At 56.7% G+C, this 26,924-nt stretch overlaps 12 protein-coding genes across 12 annotated transcripts; 5 read left to right on the forward strand and 7 right to left on the reverse strand.

The window, feature by feature from the left end:
• Positions 1-64: 64 nt before the first annotated feature.
• VTJ04DRAFT_8291 (uncharacterized protein) lies at positions 65-4,021 on the forward strand (the record flags this gene model as incomplete). Its single annotated transcript, XM_069366712.1, has 1 exon — positions 65-4,021. The coding sequence occupies one exon, from the start codon at positions 65-67 to the stop codon at positions 4,019-4,021; it is 3,957 nt and encodes a 1,318-aa protein (XP_069217619.1).
• Positions 4,022-4,206: 185 nt separating this feature from the next.
• Positions 4,207-4,470, reverse strand: VTJ04DRAFT_8292 (uncharacterized protein; the record flags this gene model as incomplete). Its single annotated transcript, XM_069366713.1, has 2 exons — positions 4,207-4,337; positions 4,386-4,470. The coding sequence occupies 2 exons, from the start codon at positions 4,468-4,470 to the stop codon at positions 4,207-4,209; spliced, it is 216 nt and encodes a 71-aa protein (XP_069217620.1).
• An 863-nt stretch (positions 4,471-5,333) lies between these two features.
• Positions 5,334-7,121, reverse strand: VTJ04DRAFT_8293 (uncharacterized protein; the record flags this gene model as incomplete). The annotated part of the gene is made up of 11 exons (XM_069366714.1): positions 5,334-5,365; positions 5,453-5,849; positions 5,918-5,984; positions 6,037-6,065; positions 6,117-6,149; positions 6,205-6,224; positions 6,278-6,326; positions 6,380-6,484; positions 6,539-6,753; positions 6,809-6,850; positions 6,908-7,121. 11 exons carry the CDS (start codon positions 7,119-7,121, stop codon positions 5,334-5,336), a joined length of 1,203 nt encoding a protein of 400 aa, XP_069217621.1.
• A 722-nt stretch (positions 7,122-7,843) lies between these two features.
• On the forward strand, positions 7,844-9,507 carry VTJ04DRAFT_8294 (uncharacterized protein; the record flags this gene model as incomplete). Its single annotated transcript, XM_069366715.1, has 2 exons — positions 7,844-8,976; positions 9,033-9,507. The coding sequence occupies 2 exons, from the start codon at positions 7,844-7,846 to the stop codon at positions 9,505-9,507; spliced, it is 1,608 nt and encodes a 535-aa protein (XP_069217622.1).
• An 8-nt stretch (positions 9,508-9,515) lies between these two features.
• VTJ04DRAFT_8295 (uncharacterized protein) lies at positions 9,516-10,164 on the reverse strand (the record flags this gene model as incomplete). Its single annotated transcript, XM_069366716.1, has 2 exons — positions 9,516-9,682; positions 10,074-10,164. 2 exons carry the CDS (start codon positions 10,162-10,164, stop codon positions 9,516-9,518), a joined length of 258 nt encoding a protein of 85 aa, XP_069217623.1.
• Positions 10,165-10,648: 484 nt separating this feature from the next.
• On the reverse strand, positions 10,649-13,684 carry VTJ04DRAFT_8296 (uncharacterized protein; the record flags this gene model as incomplete). The annotated part of the gene is made up of 2 exons (XM_069366717.1): positions 10,649-13,388; positions 13,449-13,684. The coding sequence occupies 2 exons, from the start codon at positions 13,682-13,684 to the stop codon at positions 10,649-10,651; spliced, it is 2,976 nt and encodes a 991-aa protein (XP_069217624.1).
• Positions 13,685-13,742: 58 nt separating this feature from the next.
• On the reverse strand, positions 13,743-14,489 carry VTJ04DRAFT_8297 (uncharacterized protein; the record flags this gene model as incomplete). The annotated part of the gene is made up of 3 exons (XM_069366718.1): positions 13,743-13,979; positions 14,030-14,195; positions 14,302-14,489. 3 exons carry the CDS (start codon positions 14,487-14,489, stop codon positions 13,743-13,745), a joined length of 591 nt encoding a protein of 196 aa, XP_069217625.1.
• Positions 14,490-16,343: 1,854 nt separating this feature from the next.
• Positions 16,344-18,002, forward strand: VTJ04DRAFT_8298 (uncharacterized protein; the record flags this gene model as incomplete). Its single annotated transcript, XM_069366719.1, has 1 exon — positions 16,344-18,002. The coding sequence occupies one exon, from the start codon at positions 16,344-16,346 to the stop codon at positions 18,000-18,002; it is 1,659 nt and encodes a 552-aa protein (XP_069217626.1).
• Positions 18,003-19,310: 1,308 nt separating this feature from the next.
• Positions 19,311-20,853, reverse strand: VTJ04DRAFT_8299 (uncharacterized protein; the record flags this gene model as incomplete). Its single annotated transcript, XM_069366720.1, has 5 exons — positions 19,311-19,921; positions 19,982-20,296; positions 20,360-20,426; positions 20,504-20,636; positions 20,741-20,853. 5 exons carry the CDS (start codon positions 20,851-20,853, stop codon positions 19,311-19,313), a joined length of 1,239 nt encoding a protein of 412 aa, XP_069217627.1.
• A 1,042-nt stretch (positions 20,854-21,895) lies between these two features.
• VTJ04DRAFT_8300 (uncharacterized protein) lies at positions 21,896-22,392 on the forward strand (the record flags this gene model as incomplete). The annotated part of the gene is made up of 2 exons (XM_069366723.1): positions 21,896-21,998; positions 22,235-22,392. The coding sequence occupies 2 exons, from the start codon at positions 21,896-21,898 to the stop codon at positions 22,390-22,392; spliced, it is 261 nt and encodes an 86-aa protein (XP_069217628.1).
• A 2-nt stretch (positions 22,393-22,394) lies between these two features.
• On the reverse strand, positions 22,395-23,030 carry VTJ04DRAFT_8301 (uncharacterized protein; the record flags this gene model as incomplete). The annotated part of the gene is made up of 3 exons (XM_069366724.1): positions 22,395-22,670; positions 22,737-22,828; positions 22,886-23,030. The coding sequence occupies 3 exons, from the start codon at positions 23,028-23,030 to the stop codon at positions 22,395-22,397; spliced, it is 513 nt and encodes a 170-aa protein (XP_069217629.1).
• A 2,085-nt stretch (positions 23,031-25,115) lies between these two features.
• Positions 25,116-26,585, forward strand: VTJ04DRAFT_8302 (uncharacterized protein; the record flags this gene model as incomplete). Its single annotated transcript, XM_069366725.1, has 1 exon — positions 25,116-26,585. The coding sequence occupies one exon, from the start codon at positions 25,116-25,118 to the stop codon at positions 26,583-26,585; it is 1,470 nt and encodes a 489-aa protein (XP_069217630.1).
• Positions 26,586-26,924: the final 339 nt, after the last annotated feature.

Raw genomic sequence — 26,924 nt, forward strand, 5'->3', positions numbered from 1 at the left:
GCCGCCACAGCCGCCTAAATATCCTGGAGTGCCTCGCTCCGGGAGATGTTGCCACGGCGCCTCAATGGCCTCGGCACCCTTCGATATGCCTGCGCCGGGCGGTTCCTACACCCTCGACATCTACCATGACCCTCCAGCGCCGCGACCACCACCGCCCGCCCTCCCCGGCGGGCCGTGCAACTACACTGATCAGACCTTGCCGCGCTGTGGCTGTCGCCGCTTCTGGAGCCGCGCCTCGCTCGCGAGCGGCGTCTTCCAAGATCCCTCCAACTTAGCAGAGATTTGCATGTGTTCACACCACGCATGCTTCCATGAGGACCGCCCTGCTGGGCAGTCTACCCAACAGCAGTCTGCGCCGGTGGGCGCAACTCCAGCAGGACAGGAGAACCAGCGGCCAAGAACCTCCCGTGAACCATTGAGCCAAGTCCCGATTCCGGCGGTACATGCTCCAAACAGCCTGGGTACGACCTTCGATTTTGGCTTCCTGGACTTCCACCAACCTCCAGCGTCTGGCCCTCGCCCGGACCTTTCCCAGGACCGTCGTCCAGGACAGGACAGCCCCATCCCGGATACCTTTGACCACTGGTCGGAGCTGGCCCGTTTCCAACTTGGACCCCAGGCCAATGGATTTACGCAACCCGGCCCGCCGTCTGTGATGTCTCCGCCCCCTCCGCCACCTTCGACAACTGCCTCGAGCCAGGTGAGGTACCTCAGGCCGTTCGCTGGGAAAGGGCTGCAGACGCTAAGTGGCGTCCCTGGCCCAAGGCCCGATTCTCGCCTCACCGAACGCGGTGCCCAGGACGGCGCAGGCGCGGCAGAGGCACAGGAGGGAGGTCAGGCGCCGAATGATGCGGGCGGTGCGCGGCTGTCTCCTTCGGATCTCCTCCCCTCACAGGATCGCTCGGTGCTTGGGCCCGACGCCGCCCTGCAGAAGCTCGCGGACAAACTCGACAGCCATGAACAGCGCCTGGAGCGCATCGAAGCCAACTCGTTTTCCGTTGCTGGCCAGGAGGACTGCGCCGAGAGGCACGAGGCCTTGGACCTCCGCGTGTCGGAACTCGAGTCCCGCGTTGATGAGGTGGAGAAGATCCTCAACGATTGTGGAAGCGTCGTCGGAAGCAGGCGCGGGAAGGGAGCGGCGACCACCGATGACGCCACCGCCAGCGTTGTTTCCGTATCAACCGACGCGACCGCTATTCCCCAGAACCGCACCGAAGTGTACGCCCAGCTCCAGCAGCTCCAGGCTCAGGTCAACCAACTCCAAGCTTGCGTTCCGCCAACATACGCGAAACCCTGGGAACTCGAGGTCGTTTTCTTGCCCTTCCCGCTCAAGGGGATCTGGATCGAGGCCAAGGAGTTCGCAAACCATCAGCGTCGCTCCGTCGGGCCTGGCGCTGAAGGCTGGACCCAGCTGCCAAACACGATCAGCAGGGCGACGCCTGATCCTCAGTCGCCCAAGATCCATCACCAGGAGTGGGCCGGTCAGGGCCCAGACTCGAACTGGCTGCTGCCTCGCGCCTTTGTGAATGGTCGCATGATCGATCAGCGCCTCAGGAGTCGCGGCTTGATCAAGACCGTGCTCGTCCGCGGCGCTGACGCGCGCAGTGTCCACCTCGCCATTCACGACGCTTTCGAACATGTCCTCCGCATCTCAGCGAACACGGATACCTGGGCAAATCTCGTCCACGAGTATCCCCTGGCCGACTTCCTCGGCCTGCGACACCCCTGGGTCCCGCTCCGCAAGCTGCACAAAGACTCGCGCTTGCGCTTCCTGTCGCCCGCGGAGATGGCCACCCCGGCATTGTGGGATTTCACGTTCCTCTTTTCAAGCGTCGTCATGAAGGCGTCGGGAATTCAACGGCTTTACATTACCCAGCCAGAGGCCTATCTCCAAGACCACCCCATAGGGTTGCGTGCCATGGAGAACGGTTGGACCTGGCAGAAACTTCGGCAATTGAGCCGCGTCTATCCGGACTCGCAGAGCAGCACCGAGGTGCCGGAAGCTGACGCCATGGAGGAGTGCTGGACATGGAATGACCGCCTCGACGAGCCGCCTGGCGTGCCCTCCGTGGTTGCTAACCTCCGCCAGACAAGCCTCCATCAGCGCTCCATGCTGAGCCGCTCGTCTACCGAGCCGTCTGGTCAGTTCTACACCGGCCAGCAGTCACCAATTCTCTCCACCTCAGGGCCCAGCCGTTCGCGCGCCGGGTCGCCGCTCGTCCAGCTTGAGCGCAAGGAGTCGTGGCCGCCACGCCTCCGCACCGGCTCACTACCGCCCGTCGCTGCCCCGATGCCCTCGCCAGCCCAGTCTCGCCGACGCATTTCGTCACACGCCGCCACGCCCTACGAGCGCCGGCCCTCGCCCTTCGTTGCGCGCCCGAGCCCACGTCCGAGCCCTCGTCTCGGAAGCGTCCACCAAATCAGCATCCCGTCAGCCGCCGCCCCGATGTCCGCAAACGCGGTCAAGCGCCGCTTCTCGCGCTCGCCGAGTCTCGCCCCGCGCAACACGCCGCGTTGGAGCCGCACCAGCCGCTCGCCATCTCTCGCTCCCGGCGGACCCCTGGCGTATCATGACGAACGCGACGCGATGCGTGGCCAGCGCACGACGACCCCGTTTTACTATGCCACGCCACACAGCGACGCCGTGCCTGAGTATGGGTATCGCGGTGGGAGCCGCGCGCCCTCGGCCGCGCCTAGCGGGGCGGTGCTGTTGCGCAGCAAGCTTGCGGATGACGATGATGAGGATATGAATGATTTTGGGTCCGGATCGGGATGGGAGATGGACACGGATCCGTATGATGATGAAGAGGAGGAGGATGAGGACTATGAGGACGATGAGGATCAGGAAAACGATCGGGACGGGGATAGCGAGATGACTGGCCACCCGTCCTCTGCTCATCGACGGAGGAAAAAACGGCGAAAGTCTTCGATCCGGGGGAGTAATTACCAGCATCGACAGCCAGCAGGGTCGTTTGGATTCGCGCCGGACGCCGCGGATCTTGAGGATATTGACGTCTACGAAGACGAGAACGGCGAGGACGATCTCGATGCGGTGGATACCGACGCCGGGGGAAACGCGGCCGCGGCCGTGTGGCATGGGTTTGAGAAGCCTACTTCCCATTCTCATTCGCGGTCTCATCCTCAACATCACAGCGGCTCTAGCGGCAGCCGACATCGAAGGGCTAATTCACGAACCAGCCAACGGGTTTACCACCATCACCACCCATATAGTAATCAGCACCATTTTAATCCGCACCATCATCACCACCACCACCATCAACAGCCCCTCCGGCCCGAGGATATCCCCTGGCAAGGCATCGAAGACAATGCCGGCGCTGCGCTGGACGGTCCGATCTCCTCATCCCCTGCCAGGCGCCCGAACACCTCGTCATCCTCCTCTACCACTAGCGCAAGGAGGAGGAGCCGAGTCGATGCAGATGGCGACAGCAATATGTCTGATAGCGAAAACATCGATCCAACCACCACCGGCTCGTCGTCCTCCGCGGCGTCTTCTTTCGCGCGCTCCTTTTCGCGGCAGGTGGAGGAGAACGACGATGGCGAGGAGGAGATCCACATTCACCAGGATGAGGAGGATGAGGATGTCGATTTCGAAGACGTCGAGAATGCCGTTCCAACGGCTGCTATCCCCATCCCCATTCCCGGATCAGCAGCAGCCCACGGCGGAGCCGGCGCCGGCATCCTTGTCGACGACAACGCGAACGACGGAGACGAAGAATCCGACGCCGCGACCAGCAGCAGCAGCGAAGCGCCCAGCGAGTACTCGAGCAGGCCGCCGCCGGGGGCGTGGCAGATTATTCCTTCGGCCCCGGCCCCTCTTCCTTCCGCCACCTCTGCTGCTGTTGGGAATAATGGTAATAGCAACGGCGCTACTTCGGCTTCGTCCTCGGCTTCTTCCTCGGCGGTGTCTTCGGCCGCATCCTCGCAGCAGCAACACCAGCAGCAGCAGAAGGCGAGCAGCGGGATGGTGGTCAGCGCGGATGTGGCTGAGTTTCGGATTTGACGAGGGCGGGACGACGGAGGGCTGAGAAAGAGGACGAGGGGTTGTTGGGAAGTCGGTGGAAATAATTGGTGAGTTGGGTGGTATCTAAAGTAGGTATTTACTAGTCTTTTTGGTTTGATTTGGTTTCCTTTGTTGCTTGGTTTTATTTCCTTACATTTCTACTATGAGCGTTGTGGTTGAGTGGGTTAGATTTGGCATTTTTGGGCATTTGGTTGCTTGGGCTGGCTGGGCTTGGTTAGATTGACTGTGCTATTCCGCTCCTTTGTTCTTGATTTGCGTTTTGGATCTCCGTCTATCCTGGTTATAGACGCAGCGGCTGGATTGGATACTGCTCATGGTCTTTGTGATGGGATAGGCATGTTACATTCCTTGGGTTCATTTCTTTGGTGGGGTATGGTTGGTTCATTGGTCTCTCTCTCTCCCAATCGCTCTGCATTTCCTTGAAACATACATCTACGTTTTACGTTGTTCCAGGCACACAAAGCGTGGTCACTCATAGACTTCATAGACACACACGTGAGGGCTATGGCTGCATACCTATTCTTGACCTACCGGTTTTGTGTGAACGAGCGAGTCTGGAGTTGGCGTTAGGGAAACGGGGATGGGATTGGGGTTTGGGTTTCTTGGGTGTGGGTGTGTTGGGCTGTGTGGCGTTGGGTGCCTCCTGGGTATGATACTGATGATGATATGACAATGATGACCACCTTGATGAACATAGAGGGGGCGGGAGTGGGATGGTTTGGGAAGGATTGGCTATCTCTGCATTCTGGTCATGTGGCGTATGGAGTGCTGTGGTTGTCCAAGTCAAGGTCAAGGTCAAGGTCAAGGTCAAGGTCAAGGTCAAGGACATATTTACATACCTCAGGTACATAGCGCCCTGTTGACCTATACAGTAATATATCACGCACATCTCATCTTCAGCCAAGGACTCTTCGGTATTCCTGCAGAATGGATCAGTGGTATACAGTATGCGTATGTATAGGAACGATCAGTTGATTCTGGAGTCTGGGCTACCAGTGACTTCTGTTAGTTATCTGGGACATGGTCTGACAACCCACCAAAGACTTATCTATGTCGTTCAAACCTTGAGCGCAAGGGAGAAGAAAGCCGCGACAGCCATTTTGGAGCAGGAACAAGCATCATGAAAGTTTGATATCACTTCATTTTCGGCTTGCTGGAGAGTTATAAACCCCTTTTCCACAGTCTCATCAGAGAGTACCGAACAGATGTCCCGCAGCTTTTCCGCATCAACGCCTCCAACGCCGGCTTCCCCCCTTCTAATTATATATCCCCATCTCACAGAGATCTTCAATCACGAGAAATGGATGCCCTCCTCATGGAACGCTGCACAACCAAATTAGCAACCCATTGTCCCCTCTGTAGTGCTCACTCCCATTTTCCGACCCAGCCCAGGGATATCAAGGAACTCACCCAAAAGCAGCTTCAAAAAGTCGTTCTGATCACACTGTCTGGCACGCTTATCGGCGAGTTTCGTGGCGGTAAGCACCTTGTTCACCTTGGCGCGGACGATGAGGGCGACCTTGGACTTGGGGTTGCGGGCCGGGGTTTTTGCGGCGGCTTTGGCGTCGTCGGCCGCCTTGAGCTCCTTGAAGAAGGCGGGCATGTCGTCGTCTTCCTCTTCGTCCATGGGTGCTTCGCCGCTTTCGTCGTTTTCGGCCTCGTTGTCGTTGTCATCGTCGTTGTCGTCCTCCATGTCGACATCCATGCCGTTGTCGGCTTCTTCCACTTCGTCGTCATCGATTGTGGCATCCTCGACGATGGACTCGTCGATGGGGATGTTGTTGAGGGAGCAGTAGATTTTGTAGTTCTGTGGGGAGTTAGTTGGCATAATTGGTGACGTGCCTCAGTTTGGGAGGGAACAGAGTAGTGGCTGACTTTTTCGCAGAGTGCGAGCACCTCCTTGATGCTAAAAGCTGCGCGTAGTGTCTTGTTTTTACGGTTGCTAGGCAGATTAGCACAGGGCCTGAGAGATGGTTTGCAGGACTGGGACGCACAATGCGATACGGAGTAGACCGTCGAATTCCTGAGCCGAGTTAGTGAAAACCCAGGAAGCAAAGGACAGGGGCCAACTCACTTCGAATGCAATGTTTGGCCGTGCAGAACCAATCTGCAAGATCTTATTAGTACGTTCCATTGTTTAAGCCGATGATATGGGACTGTACAAATGGCTCTATCCTGACGACTGTAGGGGGTCAGTGGCTGTGCTTTCCAGTGTATGGACACTCGAACACTCACCATCGCTTTCGACCTTGGGTGGCGGCTTGAAGTTTTGCTTTCCGACTTTCTACGGGGCGTTAGACTTGAAAATGTCCCAGCCTTGAAATGTTTTGTTCCTACCATGATATGCTTGCAGCTAGCCCAGAAGTTGACATTGACACTCAACCTCGAGTAGAGGGCATCGCCGGGGCGAGCGACCAGTCTCTTGGCAAATTCTCGTTGGAACTGGGCAATGTTAGACGAAGACAAATGTTCCAGGGAGAGGGGAGCTCAGCGCACCATGAGGACAGCGACACGCGGTGGGTTCGGCATCGATAGCATCTTGAAGATCAGGGGACTGCTGATCTGGTACGGGGTATTGGAGATGAGGGCGTCGCATGGAGGGATCTGGGGCATCTTGATGACGTCGCCGAGGATAAGTTCGAGTTTCTTGGCCAGAGGGGTGCCCTGGACACGCTTGGTGACTTCGGCACCCATTCTTGGGTCGAGTTCGACTGGGCAGGTTGTCAGGGGAGCGTTGAAAGAGGGGGTTTCAGGACGGTTGCGTACTCGCTATGACTTTCTTGGCCTTCTCGAGGGCCCGGACGGTAACTGGATGGATTGTCAGTCTTGAACAGAAGAACATGGTCCTCGTTCAGGGGATCTCACTGTTTCCGGTACCCGGACCAACCTCGACGACGACATCGGTGGGCTTGAGGAAGGCCTTCTCGACAATGGCGTCACTGATGCCGGGGTTTTTGAGGATGTGCTGGCCATAGTCCTTGTCGAAGCGGAAAATGTTTGTGCTGCCCGCAGATTTGGAGGCTTTGCGGTCGTAGGGCCCGCTGGCCGCATTCCGTTTTTGCTTGGCTGCCTTGGGCATTGTGATGGATGGTTGGATGTTTTGGGAGTCTGGTGCCCTGTCTGTCTGAGGTAGCGTTTCTGGGGATTGTGAAGCCTGTGAATCTTCACCGCACAATTTTTTGGGCGGGCAGAAAGTGCCCCGCCAGCTGCGATAAGATAGCAGATCAACGATGCATGCCTCACCGCCTACTCAGTCAGGCAATCCCGCCAACCTTCTCTTGGCTCGGCGCAGCACGAGGAGGTGGGGTTCTGCCTCGCCAACCAACATCACGAGGGCAAGAGACAATGCAGGTCAGACAAAACAAGACAATGGCTTGGGCATTTTGCAGACGCTATTGATGTGGGCTGCATAGGTAGAGTAGAGAGTTGAAAATTGTGTGTTCCCAGGAAGCCTCGAGTTTGAAGGGGATACTTACGGAGTACTACCTTGTGGAAGTCTTCAACAAAACGCCGAAAACAGAAGGACTCCACCGAGACGCCGAGAGGCTGGGACTGACGTAATTCCCGGGCAAGAGCCGCGCCATGTCTGCGGCGAAGCTCAACTGATCCTAGCAATTCAATTCCCTTGGAGCAACCAGCAGACTGCGCCTGTTCCCCAACTCCAACCCTCCAAAAATATTCAACCAGATCCTCAGCCTCGAACCCAGACCCGACCTAGTTCAACCTCCTCCTCCTGTATGCTTTGCTGTTCGAAACGCATTGCCTGCCCAGATTAGGACGTCGGGCAACTGACCAAAGACCATGTCCATACACATTGTCCTCGAGAACCCTCCCGAGTTCTACACCAACCTCGACGTTATTCGCGGCCATGTCGTCCTCAACCTTTCCCGTCCTGAGCACGTCGGAGCCATCGTCGTCAAGCTCGAGGGCGAGTCCCGCACCTCCCTCGTCAGCTCCTACGAAAATTCCCCCATGGCCCGCGACCGCGACACTGGAAACGTCCTGCTTGAGAACCACAAGATTCTCTACAAGGTCGGCCAGGTCTTCCCCGACGACACCAAGCCCTCGGTTGGTCCCTACATCCTGAACGCGGGACAGCACCGCTTCGCTTTTCAATTCAAGTTCCCATTCAACAATATCTGCGGCGATCAGGAGGCAATGGCAAGGATAGGAGGCGTTGTGTCTCCCTCCGGTCCCTTTGGCCTTGGCTTCCGTGTCATGGATGGCTCGCGCCAACTCCTGTATCCTCATGTCACCAAGACCCTGCCCCCAAGTTTCACCGGCTTTCCTGGCCAGGCCGAGATCCGCTATTACCTCAAGGTCACCGTCCAACGACCAGGCTTGTTCAAGGAGAACTGGCGCTACCAGATGGGCCTGAAGTTCTTGCCCATTGAGCCACCTCGGCCAGCTAAAACGAACCAGGAGGCATATGCTCGTCGCCCTTACACTTTTCACGTTCCAGCCCGGGCACCGCCGAGCCCGATGCCACAGCCGCCGAAACAGCGCTCGTCCTTCTTTGGGAGATTCTCATCCAGTGCCAGTTCTTCGACGGCGACTCTGCCTCCACAACCCGAAGGCCCTCCTCCAACACCCCCGTCTATTGAGATCTCTGCCCGGCTCCCTCACCCTCCAATCTTGACTTGCAACAAGCCAGTGCCCCTACGACTCATCGCGAAGAAGCTTGTTCCTGCCAATTCCGAAGTCTACTTGATAGCGCTGCAAATCGACCTGATCGGCAAAACTTTGGTGAGATGCCACAACTTGGCCAACACCGAGATCACTCGCTGGGTCATCATGTCACGAACAAACCTCAACGTTCTTATCTCGCGACCAGGCGACGCCGTCGGCAGTGAATCGATCATCCCGGACAATATCTGGAACAACATACCCCTCCCAAACACCGTAATGCCTAGCTTCGTGACATGTAATCTCCGGTAAGCCTCCCATCTTCCTCTCTCCCATACTCATTCTTACTGACATTCCTACCCAGCCGCGACTATCAACTCGAAGTCAAGATCGGCCTAGCTTGGCAACTCCCAGGCAACCCCTCCGTCAATTACCGCAACCAAGCCTTCGCCCCTATCCGCCAGGAACTCCACCTCCCTCTCAACTTCAGCTCCATCCAGGTCTTCTCCGGCCTCACCCCACCCGCCGCCCTCGTCCAAGCCACCCTCCATCGTCCAACCCAACCGGCCTCCTCGCCACCGCCTCTCCCGCCACGCCCAGCTCCCCAACCAGCTGCAGCAGCAACTCCACAGCCAGCGGAACAATACCCCCCTGCGCCGCCTTACGACGACGCCCCACCCACGTACGAGGAGGCCATGGCAGAGATGATGACGGGCCCCATGTTCCCTCCGGGACAGCCCCGGCCCGCGTATTCTGGAGTTACGGACGAACACGGCCCGAGTAGCTTGCCTGAGGGGGATTCAGGGAATGGGTCGGGCGGACATGGTTCTAAGACGTGATTCTGATTTTACCTGGCATCATTGCAATAGAGGAGAGGGAATGAGTAATATGAACGGTTGGGGAGAGACGTGGTAGTACATGTTCTGCTTGTGACGGTTGGTTTAATATGGGAGAAGGAGGTGGGCTCATAACGAGGCATCAAGTAATAATGGTAGTATTGTTGGTCTCTTATACCTGGGAGAATATAGACATAAGCTTTGGGGTTATTAATGATATACATCTCAATGGCTTGAAATAGCTTAATTTGCTCAAACCCGGATTTGATGAAGGGTACAGAACCTTCTCTGAATGTTTCCAAACAGTCAGTCACCACATCACATTACCTGATTAAATGGCTCAGAGTAAACTCTGTGCACATGCGGAGACAGCAAACACATGCTTGGGCAGCGGGCTATGATGTTAATATCTTGTTTTGTCCTAAATCATCGCGAATCGTGAACCGATTGATTACAGGAACTTATAGAGGGAGTTAAAATCCTCCAGCAACACACACACACACACACACAACAAAAAAAACACATTACAAGAAAAATCATTGCTCCTTAACTCATCGTAGGTACCTAACCCTCCGGGTACGCGCCTTTGCCCAACCCAACCATTCCGCCCCAGAAAAACGCCGTGAAAATGTGATGCAATTCCCCCTGTAAACCTTCCATGTGTGATCTGATGATCCGATCCGAACCCCGAACCCAATATGCAAATGGTATCCCGTGAAGAAATAAATGAAACCGCACCTCCCATCCATGGTATCTCTCTCCTCCACCCTCTCTCTCTGGGTTGTGTGTACCACACACGTTCCTATGTCCTGCCCAAGTCGGGTGGTTGAGACAACCCGAAATAAAACGCCAATAAACTCAGAATATGGGTAAGCTCTCATGCCCCATCTGGTCTGATGTGATTAACATGAGACGAGTGAAAGATGGAGCAATCAGAAAAATAGAAAACAAGTAAAGCATGGCTCCCGCCAGAATCCACCGAAACCGCCTTGTTTGCGATCGTTTTCCGCAACATTTGTTGTTCCTGCAATGTATGTCGTTGATTCCGCGACCTTGTTGATTCCGCAGCAATTCGTTATTTCCGCGACGCTTATGCTGTGGCAATCGTGGCCATGATCAGCGGGGAGAGAGAGAGAGAGAGAGCTTAATCAAGCTCAATAATCTCAATCTCCTTCCTCTTCGTCCCTGTAGCAGCAGCAGCAGGCGCCTTCCCTATCCCATTCACTGCTCCTTTCTTCGCCTCACTCTCACCGTCGCTCCCCTCATCCTCTTCCTCAATCTCCACCTTCCACTTCCCATCCGCGTCAACTCGCATCTTCTTCGTAGTCAGCTTCCCCTCCCTTTCCAACTGCTTCCTCGCCTCCAGCAGGAATCCATCAATCCTCAGGCTCCCTGGCCGGGCGTCCCCCAAACAAATTGGGCAACGCCACTTATCAGGGTGGCTCGGTTGAGGAGGCGGGGGTGGGCAGTCGCAATGCACGTTCTTGTGTGAACATTTGCGAGGGGGTGGGAGTTTGGGTTGACGCGTGTTCAGCCAGTTTTCGAGGTCAAAGCACTCGAGATGCTGGCAGTTTGCGCCGCGGGCAGGGGTAGTGAACAGTTTGGCGCTGAAGGGGTCGGCGAGATCGATGGCGAGGTCCGAAGCCTCGATACAGATCTCGTCATCACTGACGTCGTCAAGAGAGGACGGCTTGAGCCGGGTCTTGATCGTTTCGAGGGTCTTCTCGGCAGGGATGACGCCATTCGCCCAGACGGCTGAAATGATTGCCGAGTGCCGTTGGGTATGGATGAGCTCGACACCCAAGCAGCGGTGGGTTACCTTCTCATTGGGGGCATCGTGAAGAGTGATGAGTAGACGGTTGTTGCCACGCACAATGAGGTCTGTTAGCTCCGTAGGGAGGTCCTTGCCATTGTGAGTCTTGCGACGAACTTCGAGCGGTTGTCCGTTTAGGGTCATGTGAATATAGGCTGGCCAAGTTGTGTCGGAGACAACCCATTCAGCTTCCGAAAGTGTTTCACCTGAACGCGGAGCAGCACAGCAGCGCAACCTCCAGCGCAAGGCTCCGTCAAAGTGCTGGATAACAGGCTGCTTGTCGTTGGACTGACCAGGACGGATGGCTGCCAGGGCAAACTGCTCATTGGTAACCTCAAAGGTGAGCTCGTGTAGTGTCTTCTTGGGGGCCACAGCAACGGGCCCCAGCACGAGGCACTTCACTGATTCGTAAAGGCGTTCTTGCTCCCCTTCGTTGGCCACACGTGGCGGGCTGCGGACGTGAGCCTGGTGCAGCGACATGAGAATAGATTTCTGGTCATGAGGGGCGTAAGGCCATTCGTTCATCTGAAGCTGGAAGTCGCCAGGAGGAAAGAACAATGTGTTTTGGCTTCTCGAATCGCGTGGTTGAGAAGACTCTCTCTGTGTCCTTGGAGCACTCTGACCAGTAGCAGGCGACAAGGCAGGCAAGATACCAGCAGGGCTGCCAACTGGTTGCTGAACGGGGGCTGGGGGCTGCCTGAATTGGAGCATCTGGGGGCCCTGGGATTGTTGTTGCTGCACCCGTGAGGGCTGGGCGACAGGAACTGCGTTGTGCGCGCAGGAGGCCATGGTAGGAGTCTGCGAGCTGGAAAGGTGGGACATGCCGCCTGGAAGAGATTGGGGGGCCCATTGGCGTTGCTGCTGCTGCCCTCGGACTAGGTCACTCTGAAGCGCTTGGTGCATGGCGTGAATTCTAGAATTAATATCCTGCTGGGCTTGTCTCTGCATGGACTCAAAGTAGTGCTGTTGCATTTGGTATTGCTCCTGAACAAATTGGTGCTGAGAAAGTGCCTGCTGGAAGGCTTGCATAGAACTAAAGTTGCCAGGCACACCGGGGGACGGAGGCGGAGGCGGGGTGAGGTGCATAGGCTGCTGATTCCTTGTAGAAACCCCTGGTTGAGATGCCTGTGGCATGCTAGTTGGAAGTAGAGTCGGCACGTTGGCGTACGGAGACATGACTGGAAATGAGGGCGACTGCGCGGTGAGCGGTGAAGCTGGGAAAGCAGGAATTGTAGGACTCGTTGCAACCGACGCGGCATACTGAAGTTGTTGAGGTGTGTTGCGGCCAGACAAGAAGGGCGGGGCAGTTGGCAACGATGGGGAGCGGACGTTGGGCTCGCTGTACCTCAACTGCGCCTCGGCCATCTCCACTTGTTTTCGGTAAAAGCTGATGAGATCGCGATTCTGCGCGGCCCTCTGATCAGGGGGCAATTCGGTAAGGAGGCCAGTGACCGGGTGCCGGTGCCTTTTCAAGTCCTCACGAAAGGCCTTGTCCATCTGGTCGCTGATGTTTCCGTCGGGAACACCCAGCCTCCTTCGGCAAGCGTTGAATAGAATGAACTGGAGGATGGGGGAGTAGCACCTCAAGGAGAGCAGCTCATCTACCAGGAAGGGGTACTTGCGCTGCAAAGCCGTGTTGGTGAGGTTGGAATGATGGTTAACCAGACCCTGGAGAAAGGCGACGACCTGGCGCAAAACCTCGGAGCCTCCGATCAGGCCGCGGCCGAACTGGCCGGCATCCACGGGAAACCGAGAACACCACTCCAAGAGGGGACGAGCCAAAGCCTCGTTTTTCCTAAGAAGGCCCCCGAGCGCGCTAAAGGCAGTGTCGATGATTGCCGAGCCAACTGCAATGGTGCTGTATACCTCGCCCGGGCGCAGAGACCAGAGGCAGAACAGCTGGTGTATAATGAGGAATAGTTCGTCCCCTTCGACGCAAGCTTTACGGAGGAGGGAAAATCGCGGTCGAGCCACCCCCTCATCGAGCGCATTCAAGCCTCCAATTGTCTGGAGGTAATCATCAAGTCGGGGGAGAACAGAAGCGCAAAGATTTTGGCTGACGAGCGGGGGGCTAGAAGACGCCTAGGTCAGCCCATTATCGTAGCAGCGACAGGAACATGACGAAACTCACTCTATACGTTGTCTCTTGGGTGGCGGAGGAGCCGAAGCTCCAGGGGTCGCAACGGCCGTGGTTTGCTCCATTTGATCCCCTGCGCCGAGGCGGCCTAGTGTATGCGTCCGCTGCACAGGAGCAGGAGAGGTAACAGGCGCAACGGGGCTGCCAGTGGTTGTTTGGTAAATGAAGCGCGCGCTGGTAACTGGAAGGGCGCTGGATAAATCGGGAGCTGCTGGGGACGGGATCGGCATTGTGCGGTCGGTGGTCGGGTCATAGACACTTGACTCCCTGGGAGTTGTCGAAAATGGCTTAAGTCCTGTGTTGTTGGTCACTGAGATTGCGGCTGAGGTAGAAGGTGTTGTAGTCGAAAGTATTGTCGTCGGATGTGTTGTAGTTGAAGGTATCGTAGTTGAACGTGTTGTGGTCGAAGGTGAAGGTATTGTAGTCGGACGTGTTGTAGTCGAATGTATCGTAGCTGAAGGTGTTGTCGCAGCAGAATGCGTTGTAGTACAGGGAATGTTTGTAGTTGAGGAAAGGATCGAAGGCCTAATGTTGGGAGCTGCCAAAGATGGTCCAGGTCCTGTGTTGTTGGTGACTAAGACTGCGGTTGAGGTAGAAAGAGTTGAAGTAGAAGGTGCCGTAGTCGAAGATATGTTTGCGGTTGTGGAAAGGATCGAAGGCGCCGTGCTGGGGCTATCGAGCGCAACAGATAGGGCAGGGCTCGGTGCGTCGCTGGGGGCAGGAGAAGGGAGGACCAGGGGTCTTTGGGAGAGGAGTTCATGTGAGCCAGCAGAACCGGAAGCTTTGCGCAAAGAGTAAGAAGAGAAAAGGAAAAAGGGCGAGTTGAGATGAGAGGGAAGGTACACACTGTTTTGTCTGGGTGTGTTGGTGGGAATCCTGCGAAGGACGCAGTTGTTGTTGTTGCTGCTGTTGCTGCTGCGCCGGAGGAAGTTGGGGTGGTGGTTGAACGGACTGCGCTCCGGACGGCCCGGAGACGCTATGGCGGGAGACAGGTCGTCGGGCTGTAGGTGTAGATGTCGAAGTGCCGTCTGTCATCCATGCTGGTTGTCGAGCACCGAGAAAGGCATTAACTGTGGCATTCGAAGAAGCGACGTGGTGTTGGATGGCGGCAGCGAGAGCTGGGTTTGAGGCAGCGCCCTGCTCGGTAGGCGGCGGCATGACACTCTATGTTCTTCCCGGGCGCCTGGTCGCAGGACGAGTCGTGTTATTTCGAGACTGGTGAGGGAGAAAAACAGAGTGTCAGCGGCATGAAACGCGCGGGTGACAGCCGAAACGCGCCAGCAAACGCAGATGAGCAGGAGATGCGAAACGCAGCGAAACAAGTCCAAGCCAGACGAGACAACAGACCATTGAGCAATCGTGGGCAGATGTGAATGTTGAGTGTGAGGTGGTCTGTAGGTTTGTCGCTCTCAAAGGACTACGGTATTAGAGTCAGGCTGGACCGTGGGTGTGTTGGTTATGTGGTCATGTATCGTCGGCCTCAGAAGCTGGGGATACGGCAGCGAAAGAATGCGCGCGTTGTGATATTCGGATCGAGCCCGGGCCCAAAGAGTCGGAGGCTGAAAGAGAGAAGTTCGAAACCAGGTGCCCTGAGGCTGGAAAGGCGGCGAAAGTAAGGTGCTTCTTGAAGAGGGAAGGTAGGTGGTGAACCCGAGGTTAAGGTCAAGGTCAGGTTCTTTGCGCAAGACAAGTCACAGGTCCGGGGGTGGCCCTGTCGGGGTGGGCCTGTCTGGGCGGGCGCGGCGATCAGTTGGGCCCGCTCGGACATCCAGGGCGGTGAATCAATCAGATCCCGAACGAAACCCCCCACCCTTGATGCATCCTCCATGTGTATGCAAACACGATGGGGAGTACCTGATGGGAAAACGTGATCAGGACGATATCTTGCTGGTGGTTGAGAGAAGAGAAAAAGGAAAAAGAAGTAAGATATCTCCGAATCAGGAGAGAGCTTAGAAAGAAGAAAGCAAATAAAGACAACAACAGGGACAAAAGCAATAACTAGAGAGTTCTTATTGTAGTAGTATCCGGTATTCCTAGAGCTTTTCATATCTGTATCGTGCTTGAGCTATGCTGTCCTGCTCAACCAAGTTCGGTTGGGAACACCAACGGTTTGAAACAATGCTGTGCCAGTTTGGACAGCATCAAGCACCAACCTGTTCACGATGAACGAACACGGCGTGTTTCAGGCGGAATTGGCGAGCCCGACGGTCCGATCCGATGATGGGGCTGGTAACGTGACGGAGAACATTAACGTACCATTGCTTGTCTGTGCCACTTTATCTGTGTCTCTGATAAACCTTGGGAATCTGCGGGACTGCTTGCTGGTGAATGGCGGGCTATGGATGTTTGCAAAGACAATGAATGGGACAGTAAGTTCCTGAAGCATCTATATAAGATGAAGAAAAGGCAATGCTAAAATGTATGCTGAAAAGGTGATACGCCTCAACAAGATGTCGAGTGAAGATCCTGGAGGGAGGCAGATCTTGAAGAAATCTGAAAACCATGTGGCAAGCGGATGTGAGATGCCTTCCAATGCCGATGCAGTCACACCTTCAGCTGGACGAGGTCAAGCTTTCTTGAAGGCCCACCCCGAGCCAAGACTCGGGCCCGCTCAGTGCACAGCGCCGGCAGCCGGCCGAGTGGATCCCCGACCACCGCAGCCAGACAGGGATCCCAGCAACCAACCGCAAAAAAAAAGTTTGGACGGGAAGTCTGCCGCTGCCATCACGACCTGCATCAATCCTCAACCTCAACCTCCGCCCACCCATTGCGACCACAACCACAGCATCCTGACGGCCCCGGGCAATTCGACAAACCAAAACGACAAAAATATAAAGAGAAGCAAACCAATCAGCTCGGCATCCCTCCGGCGGCAACCCCTAACCCACCATGGCGGCCGAAGTGCTGCCCCTCTCCCAGCTCAAGCTGCCGTCCGGGCCCAGCCCCGTCACCCCCGAGCAACGGTACTGGAAGTCCTTCAAGAACCAGAAATCCCACACTTCGACGGCCTCTTGGCCCATCTCACACATCAGCTTCCCCTCCGGAAACGCCAATGCGTCGGTACTGTCGACTTCCTTCGTCGCCGCGGCCAAGGCCAACGACCTCTTCGCCGTCACTTCCGGTCCTCGAATCGACCTCTTTTCCATACGCAAGCGCGAGTTGTTAAAGACTATTGGCCGTTTTGACAGCGAAGCCCATTGCGGAGAGATCCGTCCCGATGGCCGGGTCTTGGTTGCTGGCGAGGACACAGGCCGTATGCAGGTTTTCGACGTGGCCGGCGGTACTCGCGCCGTCATCCTCAAGACCTGGCACATCCACAAGCAGCCCGTTTGGGTCACGAAGTGGTCGCCTACAGACCTGACCACTCTGATGAGCGCCAGCGACGACAAGACAGTGCGTCTATGGGACCTACCATCCAACGACCCAACCCATGTCTTCACGGGCCACTCCGACTACGTCCGCAGCGGCGCCTTCATCCCAGGCGCAAACGGCAACCTTCTGGTCTCAGGATCCTACGATGAGACCGTCCGCGTCTGGGATTCCCGCGCGCCAGGTGGCGCCGTCATGACCTTCAAGCACGCCGATCCTATCGAGGACGTACTCCCGCTTCCTTCAGGCACCACACTTCTCGCCGCCGCCGGCAACGCCATCTCCGTCCTCGATCTCGTGGCCGCCAAGCCTCTTCGTCTCATTACTAACCACCAAAAGACTGTCACCTCTCTCGCCCTTGCCTCCAATGGCCGCCGCCTCGTCAGCGGCAGTCTCGATGGCCATGTCAAGGTCTTCGAAACCACCGACTGGAACGTCGTCGCCGGCTCTAAATACCCGAGTCCCATCCTTTCCCTCTCCGTCATCACTGCCGGCGCCGCCCAGGAAGACCGTCACCTCGCTGTGGGCATGCAATCGGGCGTCCTCTCCATCCGCACCCGCCTCACCGGTCCGGCTGCCGAGCGCGCCCGCGAACGCGCGGCCGTGGAAGCCGCTCTCGGCACCGCCGCGCTCGACAAACTCGACGCGAAGCGCGAAAAGCGCAAGCGCGCCGCCGTCTCCAACAAAGCCATGGACCTTCTCGGCGAATCTGTCGACGTTATCATCCCCTCCGATACCACCGGCGGCCGGCGGCGGCAGCCCAAGCTCAAGCCATGGCAGCGCCACTTCCGCACTGGCCGGTACGCCGCCGCTCTCGACGACGTCATCGACATGTCGGCGCCCGACTACCAGCCCGTGACGGCGCTGACGTTGCTCGTGGCGCTGCGCCACCGCTCCGCCCTGCGCGAGGCGCTCGAGGGCCGCGACGAGGTCTCGGTTCTGCCGCTCCTTCGCTGGGCAGCAAAGTACATGCCCGATCCGCGCTACAGGCCGGTCTGCGTGGACATGGCGCTGCATTTGATTGACTTGTACGGCGAGCACGTTGGCGGGAGCCAGGAGCTGGCGGTGCAGTTCCAGAGGCTGTTGGGCAAGGTGTCCAAGGAGGTGGAGAAGGCGCAGATGGCGATTCAGACGAACGGGATGGTGGAGAGTTTGATGCTGGGGATGCAGTCGTTGTGATTTGATTGATTGATTACTGACCTTACGATGATGCACCTACTCAGTCGGGTTGGGGCAGAGTGATGTGTCTGGCTGTCTTCTCTCGGGTAATATGGGGTTTGTCATTTTGCATGGCACGGGCGTTTTGGGCGTGAATCGGGAATATGGGAAAGATAAAACAGATACCAGGCTTCTTCTGGTTACTCTCGTACCTAGTTCCTGGCGGTTAGGTCGTGTCTGTGAAGACTCGAGACTCGGCGACGGTATATTGTGTCTAGTAAAACCGTCGCGTAACTCAAAAATGAACCTCCCCAGTTGACCAATGCCTCATAACAGAGTGACAGTATCATCTTGTGGTGTGGATATTTTGGATTTGATACTTCTATGGAGTTGGGAATCTACCATCCTCCTAGGCTAAAGTCCTGCCTCCCGAAGGATTTTGAGCAAGTAGCCGCGGGTTGATATCTCAGGCACCTATCCTCTTCCCACTTATACACTCCTGATTCAACCAAGCTAGTCAGACAAAAGAAGAAAAGAGATACAGAACTACCCAAACTACCCTATCACTACTCGCTAACAGAAACAACACCCAAGCCGACCAAGGAGCCGAGTTAGTGCCTCCTTTGCTTCTCAAACCGCGTCCAATACTCCCGGTAAGCCCAGCACAACCTTTCAAACGTTCGCCGGCGTCCTCGGCCCCGTTTCCTTGTCCGCTGCTGCTGCTGCTTCTGCTGGTGCTTGTGCTTCTCGCTGCTGTTCCAGACATCACCATCATGTTCTTCCAATATAACATCGCCTTGTTCAGCCCGATCCAACCTATCACTGACATCAACAACAGTCTCATCATCAAAAAACTCCGAGCCAGAAAAAATAACAATGCGCTTATTACCCCGACCAGCCATCGGGCCAGCAACATCCTCCAGGACGATATCCTTCACCTTGGCACACAAATCATTTATCACAACTCATCTCTCCATCATCCTCCTCGTCATCCCCCTTGCTGTACAGTACAAGATCCCGCCAAAAACGCAGGTACGCATCCCACCTCGTCTCATGCCACTCTCGCTCTCTGGCGAGCCAGCGCATCCGCTTGCGGGACACGGGAAGATGATGGCAAAGCCGAGGAGGACGTTTCGCCGACCCATCACCAAAGCCATACACAGAACCACCCACAGACGCCGTGCCCGATCCAGATGTAAACGACAGCACCCTGGTTAAGCTTGATTCCCCCGACCCCGGTAACAACGAATGAGACACAGCACTACTTCCCCGCCACCACCTCCCGCCTCTCTTGAACCCAACCTTGAAGAGCGTCGACAGCCCGGCACCTTACCGACCGGCCAGCTCGGCCTCAAGGCCTTGCATGTTAGCGGTCGCGCCGTACTCCACGGGGCCAGGTTCACCGTCGGTCCACTGCCGGGGGTTCCCGCCAGCCGGGATCGGCACGGGCGGGGCCTGGACGTTATGGTGCGGGGAGGCACCGGGGACAGTGCGGACGAGCTGACGGAAGCGGTAGACCTCTTCGAGGATCATCTTGCGCATCTCGTTGATGTCGTCAATGACCTCGAAGTCGAAATTGAAGGTGGTGGGGCAGTCTGGCTCGTCGGATGGGTCGTGCCAGATAGCCAGGTACGGGTGGGCAAGGGCCTCCTCGACCGAGATGCGGCGGCTAGGGTCGAAGGCGAGCATGCGGTCCAGCAGATCAAGGGCGTCTGGGTTGGCGTTGGGGAAGAGCGAGGGGAAAGGCTTCTTGGCCATGTAGGGCAGGTTGCGCACGTACTCCTGGGCGCGGGGCGAGCCGATGCGCGAGAGCGTCTCCTCGTTAGGGGTACCCAGGATGTGCAGGATCTGGTTGAGCTGGTCGACGTAGTCGCGGCCCTTGAAGAACGGCCGGCCTCCGAGCAGCTCGGCAAGAATACAACCGACAGACCAGACATCGACTATGGCCAGTTAGCCAGGCGAGCAGACACAAAATACGCAAGGAGATGGGAAATACGCACTCGCTTTGGTATAGTTCTGGAAGCTGAGCATGATCTCGGGCGCGCGGTACCACCTCGTCGCGACATACTCAGTCATGTACCCAGCATTCTCCTCCGGGTCGATCGAGAAGCCGCGCGCCAGGCCGAAATCGCAAATCTTGAGCTCGCAATCGGCATTGACGAGCAGGTTTCCAGGCTTCAAGTCGCGGTGCAGCACGTTGGCCGAGTGGATATACTTGAGGCCGCACAGGATCTGGTAGATGAAGGACTGGAAGTGGGCGTCGGTAAGCGGCTGGCCGGAGCGGATAATGGCAGCCAGATCGCATTCCATGAGCTCTGTAGAGTGTATGCGTCAGCGGCAGAATCGGCGGTAGGAAGAGAAAGCGATCTGGGGCGTACCCTCGTAGAGATAGGTCTCATTAAAGTTGTCGGGCCTGGGAATGTCCATGTCGTACAGGCAAGTGATCTGGGGACCGGCGACTTCGAGTCAGTGAACGGCTTCTACCAGAATTGAGGACTGGGAAAAAAGGGGCTGTGTCTCACGTTGCGATGACCGCGGAAGTGCTGAAGCAGCTTGATCTCGCGCAGAGCGCGCTTGGCGAGAATCTTCTTGCTGAAGACATTGGTGACCTTCTTGATGGCCACGCCTTCGTTGGTTTGGGTGTTGACGGCAGCGCTTCAGGGCAAGTCAGTTACGGGTGCTCCAGGGGGTTGCCATCACAGAGTGATGCTCTGGCCCAGCCATATCATGACTGCGGTGGTGATGGACGGTGTGCATACCAGACAATGCCATAAGCGCCCTGGCCGAGTTCCTTTGTCACCGTGTACCGCTCATCGACGATGAAGTCTTGGTTGAAGACTTTGAAGATCTTCCGTCCCTGCAGGTCGCCCATGGTGGCAGATGTTTCTGTCGTCGAGACGGGAAGTAAGGTCTGGTTCGAGCTTCCGAGCTCTGCGTTTGATCTCGAGTTCTACCGGCGTTGCGCTTTCACGGTCGCGGAGGGATCCCCTGATGATGGACGCGGGGATATCTGGTGTTGGTAAAGGAGGGGCAGGCAAGGACCAAGCAAAGACCCGGATGGTGGCAGCTAAGCCGGCGGGATGTGGGGGGAGAGAGGGGCTGGATCTGGACAAGGCTAACACGAAAAGATGGTCAGGACTTGAAAGGGAGGGGGAGAGGACAGAATGTCCCAAAGAAGGACAAAGAGCTCAAAAAGATACAGTAAATTAATACAACAAGGCAGCTCGTCCGATGGTGAGATTCGAGAGCAAGAAGCTACACAGCAGAGCCGGGCTGCTATTTAAATGAGGGCTTGACAACGGGGATCGAGGGGTTGAGGCATGGATGCTTGGTGCTGCGCGCGGCGCGGGGCCCTGCAGCGTCTGCACCTGTGGTGTGGATGCAACGCTGGGCCCGCCTGGATCGTCAGCCAGAGATGTGCCTCTGGTCAGTTTTGGGACTGAGTGTGACAAAGAAGAACGGGCTGGCCAGGGGCGACAAGGGGCGGGAGCATGTCCATTTCGCTCCCAGACGCCTTAGCAAACATTCAACAGGGACAAATGCGAGCGGCACAGAGCAGAGAACGACGAACGCTACCCGCCGGAAGGAGACAGGCAAGATGAGAGGGAGGGCTCCACCCGGAGGAGAGGAGCCGTGATTGGCTGCGCTCAAGCTGACCTGCATTCACGTCCAGCAACGAAACGAGCGACGACGAGCCCTGGGCCAGCGTTACGCGCGCGACAAAAGCCGCCCTTGCCCAACGCTGCAAAATGCGAAATGCGATTAGAAAATTGGTTCAGGGGATGCCGGGCTGTCCCGAGCTCCAACAGGTTGACGGGTTTGAGGACGTTGGGCCCAATCACTCTTTGTCCTGAAGAGCTCAGCGTTGGGTTGGACTGAGCAACAAGTTGTCGAAATCACCATCATTTGAGCAGATGGAAAATCAACAATGGAAAATGCTCCCGGAGAATCCGTTGAGGTGCCTAGGAACCCTGGCCGACAACTACCGGCCGCCGTTCCGGGTCGCCAAAACTGGCCGTAAGGCTGAGGTCCCATCATTGGAAGTCTGGCCATCTTCGCGGGGTCCAAGACCTGAAACTCCAGCCTGAGGATTCTGGGATGCAAGAGCAAGGAGCTGACTGCAGACTGCCACCTTGTATAGGGTTGCACAACGTAACCGGCCCAAAGATTTGAGGAAATCCTCAAAAAAATAATGCCTTCCGTCAAACCCATTCGTCGAAAGCTGACGTATTCGAGGAAACGCGAGACCTGAGAGCAATTTGGAGCGCCCTCTCGGACACTCTTGTTGAGTTCACCCCCATCCAATACCGACACGGGTATCTACATCGCATCCGTAATCCCAAGTCTATCCCAGCCCGAACGCCACTTGTTCTCCGAACCCAAAGTCCCCAGCACAAACCGTGCACCTTAGCATCATAGCTTAGGCGGTTCCACGTCCGGGAACACGTCCTTCAGAAAGTTGAGCGAGAAGCGCGTGACTTGCTCGTACGCCTTCTCGAAACCCGACCTCCCACCGTAGTAGGGGTCACTAATGACCTCGGGCTTGCCCGTGCCTGAGTACTCGCCGAAGAGCATCACCTTAGCCTTGGACCCGGGCTTTCGCCGCTGTTGCAGCCGCTGCAGATCATCCAGGTTGCTCCGGTCCATGGCGAAGACGTAGTCAAACCTGTCAAAATCGGAGGCGTCGACCTGGGCGAGGAGTCAGATTAAGCACTGAGCGTCAGTGAATGAGGAGGCGTGCAATATAGGCCGTACCTTGCGGGCATAATGAACATAGTTCGTGATGCCGTGGCTCTTGAGAGTCGCGAGAGTCCGGTCATCAGGTTCCTCGCCAGTGTGGTAAGCGCCTGTGCGTGTCAACAAGAGATTCGAGATAGAGACGTCGGACCGGGCTATTTGGTTACCTGTCCCGCAAGAGTCAATCTCCCCGATGAGGCCCTCATATGGGGGCTTCCTCGCGATGTTCTGGAAGACACCCTCGGCCATGGTGGACCGACAGATGTTGCCGAGGCAGACAAAGAGCACAGAGAGAGGTTGTGAGTCGGGCATGATGAGGTTTGAAAAGAAAGTCAAGACAAGAAAAAGAGTGAACGAGAACTCTAAAAGTCGAATGAAAGAAGGCAAGCCTTAAGGCTCCAAGGGACAGAGAATGTCAAAAAGCAAACCGCAGCCTCGTCGTTGAAACAAGACAAACCCAGTTGAAGCGGGCTGAGGGGCAGAGGGGCAGTTCGATAAGGTCGACCAGCCAGAGATACGGGTTAGGGTTTTAGTCCGAGGGGACCCACAACAGTTGGTCTGTGCGCTTAAGCTTTGGGCAGGGGCTGGTCTGTGCGCCTGGTCTGTGTGTGGTTGCAAGGGTGCACGGACCACCCAGTTCGTCTATAAATTGCGGGCTGCCCTCCCGATTTCTTGACCTCTTCTTCTCTTTTCTTTCCTCATACTTACCTTGATTGGGTACACCTGGATCAAGAAGCAGGGGTACCAGGGCGATAGGCCTGCATTGCACAGCGCGGAGCATGTCGTCCTGAATTGTCCTTCGGGGCCGTTCCGGTCGTAATTTTTGATGTTTTCCAAACCCTTTTTCACTGTGAGCTCGGCCTTGTGTCGGGACATGGGGAAGAAGAAAATAAGGCTTTTTTTCTGGATCTGGAGCTACAGGTTTCCGTTTCGCTGGATGTTTTGTGGGTTTTGCGTCATGGTGTCGCGAGCACATGCCTGTCCGTGTGCTATCCTGGCTGACCGACCGGCTGGATTCGGGTTTGCGACCGCGATCGCGATCGCGACCGACACTCAGGGATGGTGGCACTAGCTCGTAGTCGTAGGAATTCCATCCTTACTGTAGGCCACGTTTGTCATGGGTCACCAATCTTGTTTCGCTTGCCCCATTGCTCTTGTCTAGCTGTGTGCGTATGGAATGAATGGCATCCAGAGATCTAGAAAGTGTCTCCCCGGACCGCGGGTTTGTTGTAATCGCAATCTAGCGTCAATCACGCAAACTTGCGCCATGTAAGGGGGAGAGCGGCATGCGGGCGAACGACGACGTTGTGTGGTACGCGAGCCGCGACTTTGCGGGGGACGGGAACTTCGACATCCACAATTTTCATGTGAGCGACGGCTTCCAAGACTCTTGATTCCTCAGAATCCAATTCATGATACCCTCCAACGTCCGGGCTCCCCGGCGGCGCAACGCCGATAACTCCGCTCCGTCCGCTGCATCCCATTGGCATCCCGCAGACCTGGCGTCCAAGATTGACGTCGGTGATGTCACCCAGCTACATCATGTCGACCGGGTCTTGGAGGGGCAATATCCGGTCTCGACACGTCTTGTCCTGCGGCTTGAACCGTAGGCGCAGCAACATACATTTACCGAAGGTAGAGCATGAGGGAAATAACGGCGCTCGGTTCGGCGAGTTTTCCGCTTTGTGCTCCTCCATTCAACACCGTCATATCCCGCGATGTTCCGCCATCGACAGCCTACTCCTCATTAATGGGTCCCGAGACGACGTCGATGCTCGGCGTGGAGGCGCGGAGGGCGTGGAGGTGGGCATCTGATACGTACCGGTAGTAGCCAGGCTCCAAATCTCTTGTCTGATGGAACCTTCCTGGAGTCCGTTAGAGTCCGTTGGTACAAGTACCGGTGACATCCAGCTCAAAACAAAAAGTCCCGTCTCAAACCGAGCAGTCCCTTCCGATCCGTCCTCCTTCAAGCTCAGCCTTTAGATCTCCTTTTTACACTGTACCTAACCTGCTCACGAGACGATTCGGGGACTGTGAGGTTCCGAGTCCGCAAGTGCCTGGATCGGTGGCGAAGTAAAGCCTACCGGGGATCATCTCGTCATCCTGGTCGTCCTGAAGACTCCAGAGCTGGGATGCCCTTGCGGGACGACCCGAGACTCTGACATCTGAAGGTTTTTTCGTTTGACTTTATTCATACTCGAACCGACCTACCTAAACCTACCTACTCATCTACATCGACCGACTCTCCCGCGGCCTTAGATCCAGTCCGTCCATGAGCTGTCACTGAGCGTTCAACTTTAGTTATTTCCAATCGCGTCAACCTGGAAAAGTTGGCGGAAACTTCTTTCTCCAAGACGACAGCGGACCGGAACAACACTCGAGTGACAACCCAACAAGATGGTCCAGCACTGTTCGCCGCCACGGCCCGCCCAGGGTGGCGATGTCTATCTGCGGCGCAAGATACAATGTTTCTCACCTCCCGCACCTCCTTCTCCGCCGTCGCCTATCACACCCGTCGAAGATGATGACGACTCGACACTCCAACCTCACAGCCTGTCCCAACCGGACATCGCTGCCTGCGACCAAAAGCTCGCCATCGAAGAGCGCCTCTCACGCGCCGTCCACGTCCTCTCCACCGAAGCGACCGCCCTACAAAACATTACCGACCTCTACTCCTCCGACCGCCTCACCCGCGACAGCTTCATACACGCCGTCGACGCCATCGTCCACAGTCAGCGCCCGCCGCGGCACGGCAAGGTCGTGGTCATCGGCGTCGGAAAGTCCGGCCACATCGCGCGCAAAGTGGTAGCCACTCTCAACAGCATCTCTGTCCGGGCCGTTTTCCTCCACCCCACCGAGGCGCTCCACGGCGACCTCGGCCTGGTCTCTCCCAACGACGTTCTCCTGCTCATCACCTTCTCCGGCCGCACTCCTGAACTGCTCGGCCTGCTCCCCTACCTCGACCGGGCTATCCCCCTCCTCCTGCTTACGGGCCACGCCCGCCGTGACACGTGCGAACTGCTCCACCACAGGCCGGATGCCATCCTCCTCCCCGCGCCGGTCCACGAGGACGAAACCCGCTCCTTTGGCGTCGCCGCCCCAACCACATCCACGACGGTCGCCCTGGCAGTTGCCGACGCGCTTGCCATGGTCGTGGCGCAGGAACTGCACTCCGACTGCGTCCCCGCCGTGTTCGCGCGCAACCACCCCGGCGGCGCGATCGGGGCTGCGCTGAAATCGTCCGTCCAGCCGGCGCCTCCGCCTCCGCCACCGCCGCCAACACAGCGGGATATTCGCTCAGTCATGGTGCCTGTGGAACAGATCCCTTACCTTGACGAAGCGGCAGCGGTGGGAATGACAGGAACGGTAACTGGATTGGATGTCCTTCGCGCCGCGTACGCGAGTCCGTCCGGGTGGTTGCGGGTTCGTGAGCCTGATGTGAAGGATGGGTTTTCGGTCTTAACACCGATGAAGATTCGACGGATCCCGCCGGGGGAGATCACCCGTCCGGTGTTTGGCGGGAGCACAGGGTCCGAAGGAAATCTGTCATGGCTGGTGACGCCGGAGAAGGAGTTTATTCACGTCGCGGCTGGGGAGGAGGTTGGTGCGGTGGCGGAGTGGGTGAGGGGCTTGAGGGCCAGGACTACGACGGCTTCTGGTGTCTCGTCGCCATCGTTGTCTTCTTCGTCCGTCTCGTCGTGCTCGGACTTCGGAAGTCTGGGGTTTGTCAGCGATGAGAACAAGGGAGAGGAGACAGCAGCGGCGTATGCCTATGGGGATGAGGCGGTCATTGCGGTCGTGGAGAGGGGTAAAGTGGGCAGGGTGGTGGGGTTATTGGAGGTGGGGAGCTTGTTGGAGCTGGCTTGATGTCTTTTCTTTTCTTGATTCCTTTTGTCCCTGCCATGGTTTGGCTGCAATGAGGTGAGGCGGAGCAGACGGCAATCTGTTTCGTATGGAGGGGGGAGCATGTGGGAGGCCCTGTGTTTGGCCTGCATTCAGCATGGCGTTATGGGATGGTATTGGGCAGTGTCTTTATTTTTCTTCCATGACAAGCTTTTAAGTGAAGGAATTTGCAACGGCCAGTAAAGTTGTTGCGACGGCACATAGGGCGGCAGCTGTCTTTTTCATTGCGGGTGGCAACTTTGCGTTTACTGAGCAGAAGAAATGAGTAATATCACAGAGGCGGACGGCTGTTTGCTATGCAAA

The sequence above is a fragment of the Mycothermus thermophilus genome (assembly GCF_041956435.1).
Source record: "Mycothermus thermophilus strain CBS 625.91 unplaced genomic scaffold VTJ04scaffold_5, whole genome shotgun sequence".
In the NCBI taxonomy this organism is placed as follows: Eukaryota; Fungi; Ascomycota; class Sordariomycetes; order Sordariales; family Chaetomiaceae; genus Mycothermus; species Mycothermus thermophilus.